The sequence below is a fragment of the Phoxinus phoxinus genome, assembly GCF_949152265.1.
Source record: "Phoxinus phoxinus genome assembly, chromosome: 9".
NCBI lineage: Eukaryota > Metazoa > Chordata > Actinopteri > Cypriniformes > Leuciscidae > Phoxinus > Phoxinus phoxinus.
The window spans coordinates 1,241,591-1,247,500 of NC_136884.1; the positions used below are offsets into that span (position 1 = coordinate 1,241,591).

Genomic DNA, 5,910 nt, shown 5'->3' on the forward strand with positions numbered 1-5,910 from the left:
CCTTTTCTTTTTGGAATTTTTTGTAAGTTTCCCCTGTATAGTTTATTTTTATTTTATAAGTTCTTATTCTTTCTACTGTTTATTTTGATGCTAATATGAATGTAATAGATAATAATAATGCATTGTGATCCTCTGTATGTGTATGTTATATATTGTTCTTGTTCTTGTTAATGCAATAAAAAATAAAATAAATAATATTAAGCCCAAAGTGGGCAGAGAGAAACTAGACGATTTTTTATTTTATTTTTTTATTAATGCCAAGTATCAAAAATATAAGTAGCCTAGCCTACATAGCGAACATGTACAAATACATTCAACGAAATAAAAAAAGCAAAGCAGCTCACATATATATATATAGCCTGAATATACTCATATAATATTAATAAAAAAAAACAGAACAGAAAACTTTAATGAAATAAATTAAAAAGTTGAAACAAGTTTATCGTCTTAAGAGCTTTAGGATTCTGACTAAATGCTTTGGATGTATTGTTGGATTGGTAAAAACAAAAGAAAAATGTGCAGAGGCGGATTAGCTGAGGTGACGCTAAAAAAAGAATCAAATCACTGATTTCAGCATGCAACAGAAATGCTTCACAGGACAGATATCACATAACCTCAAACAACAACAAAAAGACGTGACGTAACAGATAGTAGTGACATCAGCAGCAATCCACCTGTCACTCAAGTGGCCACGCCCTTAATTATGCACAACTTTAAGGCTTAATATTAATTAAACGGATGAGTTATAAAAGAAATTCACCCCCTCACAGTCGTCATGAAGGTCAAAATTAGCTATATAGACAAAAAACACCTTTTGCACCAGACTGTAAACATGTTTGTTTCTGCTGTAAAGTTGGGCATTTTAACATGGAGGTCTATGGGATTGACTCTCTTTTGCAGCCGGTCTCTAGTGGCCAGTCGCTGAACTGCAGTTCTAGTCACTTCCGTGTTGGACTGAAGAGGCCGGATGCTCCTCTCAGTGATTGCCAGTCGTTTGTGGCCGCAGGTCTTCTTTAATGGCTTGATATAGTTGTAGGAGTGCGCTTGCCCACAGCTCCCTCTGGTGGCCGGGGTCGGTGTGTTGTAGTTGTTGTGCCGTAAACACCATCGTGAGGACCGTGCGCTCGAAGTCCTCCATCCGCAGAGATCCACGACGCACTGACAGCTGCGCACCGAGACGCCGGATCTCAGAGAGGCTTCTGGGAAGCACGTCTTCACACAGGACCTCCAGAACCTCAAGCTTTCGCATGGACGCCAGTTCCCGGTCGGATACGTGGAGCGTCCCGCGTGATGCGTCCATGTACGCGCCCGACAACAACACCTGCGAAACAACACAGACAAATCATCAGAAGAAATAACCAGAAGTTTCACAGAAAATAACAAAGTCTGAGAATGTTCTGCTTACGTTCCCTATATAAGTTATAAACTATAAGTACACTTTACTTTTGAATGTTCTCTTGACCTACAGTTTTTAAGAACATGGTTATTCAAATGTTAAGTAAACATTCCAGTTTATCATTTTACAAATATTGGATAATAATTACAAAACTTTTTTCTTAAGAATTGCATGTTTATATTGCAATTCTGACTTTATAACTTGCAATTGGGAGAAATAAAGTCAGAATTGCGTGATATAAACTTGCAATCGTGAGATAAAAAGTTGCAATTATCTTTTAAAATGTTTTATTCTGTGGCGGAAACAAACAAATGTTCAGAGAACATTTAAAACCAACAGTCCATAATGTTTGAAGAATGATACAATATTAATGTTCCCTTCACGTTCATAAGAAGAAACTGGTGTTTTGAATAATAAGTGAACATTCAGAAATAATGTTTTCATAAGTAACTTTCATTGAACATATTTTTATAACAGTAGCTGGGACAAAAGAAAAACAGATGTAAAACATTTCAGGAAAAAGCGTTGATCTATGTATAAATGTTGTTTTTGTGCTTTAAGAACATTATTAAAGACCAGATAACTTTAAATGAATGTTCTATTAATGTTAATATTAATGTTTTGTTCATAACTTAGAGAGAACCTAGCCAGAACGTTCTCTGTTCGCTGCGTTAATGTTGCAAAGTTCTTTAATTATGAAGAAATACAATATCATCTCTAAACCAAGCCAAGAAAAATATGTTCTAAGAATGTTTTGCTCGTGTTGCCATCATTTTTCATCATTCTTCAAACATTAAGGAACGTTACTTTTGAATGTTTTCTGAATGTTCTGAAACAAGTCGTAACATTTAAGAAAAATCGTTAATTACGACATAAAAAAACAAACAGATGAACGTCCAACTGAAACATTTCAGAAAAAACCTTCCATGAATGATGTATAAATGATGTTGGTAACATTTTTTAAAACTTTATTATAATGTTTTTTTAATTTATTTTTATGAACGTATTGAATGTAACGTTCATCGTTTATGAAGCAAATTCGATTCAGTTATAAAGCAGCTCTACAGACGACAATGGTGTCATGTGACCCTGGATCCCAAACCCAGTCTGGAGCCGCACGGGTATATCTGTTACAACTATACATTGTATGGGTCAAAATTATCCATTTTTCTGTTATGCCAAAAATCATTAGGATATTAAGATGATGTTCCATGAAGATATTTAGTAAATGTCCTACCGTAAATATATAAAACATGTATTTTTGTGAGTGAATGCAGCACAATCGTGAACATAAATGCACAACTTTAAAGGAGATTTTCTCAATGTTTAGATTTTTTTGCATCCTCAGATTCCAGATTTTCAATAGTTGTGTCTCGATCAAATATTGTCCTATCCTAACAAACCACACATCAATGGAAAGCTTATTTATTCAGCTTTCAGACGATGTATATATATATTTTTTTTAATTGACCCATGTGACTGGTTTTGTGGTCCAGGGTCACATAATAAGATCAGGTTTTGCTCTCTCCTGATAGTGACAGTGCTGTCAAACTAACAATATCACAGTCTTTCAAACGCCAATTTAAACGAATACGCAATAACTGGCATTGGCGTTGATTCAGTGACAGTCACCAGACTCAATAAAACATGTTATGATGATGAATATCTGATGAGAGTTCAGTCTGATGTCTTGTTGAATCAGTCTTTCGGCCGATCATCAGTCTTTAGATATCCGCTGGAGTCGTGCCGACACACCGCTGGAATATTAATATGTCTTTTTTGTTTTTGGGGATTGAATCTAAATGGAGATGTTGTTTATGTGTGAGTCTGCAGCGGCGGATGGATCTGACAGCGGGAGAGATTGCAGAGCTCAGCACAACTCAATAACTGAACAAACTCGAGCGTATGAAGAGATAATAAGAGCTGAGCTATCGATCGCTTCCTTCATTCAGCCAATCGCATTAAACACCGCGGATAAACAACACGGGCGAGAGTTTCATTGCTCAACTTTACACTCTCACAAAAAGTTCTTGTTAGACATAAAACAGTCTTGAATGAATAAACGCAGAGCTATTTCGAAACCGATGAGCTCATATTAAACCTTTTGATTACACACATGTGACCCTGGATCACAAAACCAATCACAATACATTAAATGAACGATTTTTCTTTTATGCCAAAAATCATGAGGATATTAAGTGAAGATCATGTTCCATGAAGATATTTAGTAAATGTCCTACCGTAAATATATAAAACATGTATTTTTGTGAGTGAATGCAGCACAATCGTGAACATAAATGCACAACTTTAAAGGAGATTTTCTCAATGTTTACTTTTTTTTGAATCCTCAGATTCCAGATTTTCAATAGTTGTGTCTCGACCAAATATTGTCATATTCTAACAAACCACACATCAATGGAGAGATTATTTATTCAACTTTCAGATATACATCTAAATTTCACAAAAATGTGACTGGTTTTGTGGTCCAGGGTCACATATTGGTATCTGAAAATAGCTGGAGACATTGTTGAGATCTCTGTGAGATGTGGTTCATTTAAAAATCTCATTCATCTAACGTTTTTTTAATGTTTCTACTTATTTCAGGACGTTCAGAGAACATTCAAAAGTAACATTCCTAAAATTAGATTTTTTTTTTTCATAGTTACACCCATAGATATCCATATATAAGGCTAGATGTCTTACGGCGGAGTCTCTGACGTCATCACCGGCGGCCATCTTGTCACAGGCAAGCGTTCTGGCGGGCTCTGTGGTTCCTGATGTACGGCGAGTGATCGGCACGAACACAAATACTCTTATCTCGCTGAAATCTTGACGGATTTACAAACGGTTTGGTTTCTTACAAACGTTATTAACGTGGCTATAATTCTGGATGCTTGAACATGTTGAAATATATAATATTATAATTATTCATAAGTACGCAGTGTCATAACTACATCTCTGATGTTTATACCAAACCAACCCGTTTGAAAATCGGTAGAAAATTGAGCAAGTTATGGTTATTTAAAAAGTACATGCACCATTAAAACACAATGTTACGAGTGAGCGAGCGGACTGTGGCAAGATGGCCGCCGAGTGCGGACGTCGACCTCCATTGGCCAGCAGCGCGGACGAGACATCTAGCCTTTATTATATGATATCTATGGTTACACCTGTGCTCCTCACGGTCAACAATGAGCGCAATGGAAATGAATGTGAGAAGACTTTCCTCTAGTGGAAGCGTTTGGTACTGCAGCCGAACACACTCTCACTGATATCAACCTCAAATTTGGAGCACAAATGTGTTTGTATTTTTCAAATAAAAATTTTAAATAGTATTTTTGTGCATTTTTCATAACAATAAATGTAAAATTCTGTAACTTTTTTTCAAGTTCTCCTTTTTGAGCTTTTTTTTCACTTCAGCAAATAATCTGCCAAGTGTCGTCTTTGAAAAGAGATCAAACTTAAGTCTGTGCTTTAAAGCAACATTCACCACAGTTTAAGTTAGAAATAAAATTTTCACGTCTATGCTCAAAAAAGTGAATAAATGGATTATAAATAGGCAGTGGAAATATAATTTAGTACCGTAAAATATGCTGAATATTAAATAAAAAACATTATCAAACTAAAATATAGTACATTCACAATAAAAAAAAATATATGCAGAGGGTTAACGTTCATAAAACCATTTTTTTTTTTTTTTTTTTAAGAAACATTTAATGGACATTCAGAAATAACGTTTTTATAACTTAATGCAAACATTAGCAAAATATTTTTTTGTTAGCTGGGATTCTCTTTCACTGGGTTGCGACTTTACATTTCTCCATAAAGAAACATAGATAAATAATTGTAACAAGCAGGTCAGGTCCTGTAAAGCTGCTTTAAAACAACACGTACTGTCAAAAGTGCTATAAATAAACTTTTGTGAGTTTTCTCTCATATCACGGCACCTCATAGAGAAGGCTGGCGTCTTCCACAGATTTCTGAAAGGAAGGGTTGAGCAGAGCCGGCGTCCCTCGCTTCACTCGGAAGGCTGACGGGTACAGCGCTGAGAGACAGAGAGAATCATGGGTAATGCAGCTTTTCCACACGGTAAGGTAAGAACAGGTGAAACAGGTAAAGTTCATTTATTTCAGTAATTCAACTTTAAAGGTGAAACTAATATATTATATAGACTCATTACATGCAAAGTGAGATATTTCAAGCCTTTATTTGTTCTAATTGTTATGATTATGGCGCACAGTTTATGAAGAACCTTTTCACAATATTATAATTTTTCGAGGTTCACCTGTAGGTGCACAGTATCATACACACAAACACCATCATGATAACAATAAAATAACGCAATAAACATTTATTTAACAACATAAAACCCTAATGCACATAAGAAAAAACAATGGATTATTGCAATGAAAAAGATTTAAATGCGAAATTAGGGAAATATCTCCTTTCCCAGCGAACAAAAATACTTTCTGTAGCATTTCCCATTAAGTTATAAAAATTATACTTTTGAATGT

General features: G+C 35.1%; 1 protein-coding gene across 2 annotated transcripts in view; it reads right to left on the reverse strand.

The window, feature by feature from the left end:
* Positions 1-253: 253 nt before the first annotated feature.
* The window catches only part of fam180a (family with sequence similarity 180 member A), a 21,952-nt gene continuing 16,295 nt past the window's right edge, over positions 254-5,910 (reverse strand). For both annotated transcript variants that reach the window (XM_079623961.1, XM_079623962.1), the window contains exons 3-4: positions 5,344-5,441; positions 254-1,321 (exon numbers count right to left, since the gene is read on the reverse strand). In XM_079623961.1, coding sequence (XP_079480087.1) covers positions 977-1,321; positions 5,344-5,441 — 443 coding nt within the window. In that variant the 3' untranslated portion in view covers positions 254-976. The remainder of the gene's footprint in view (positions 1,322-5,343; positions 5,442-5,910) is intronic.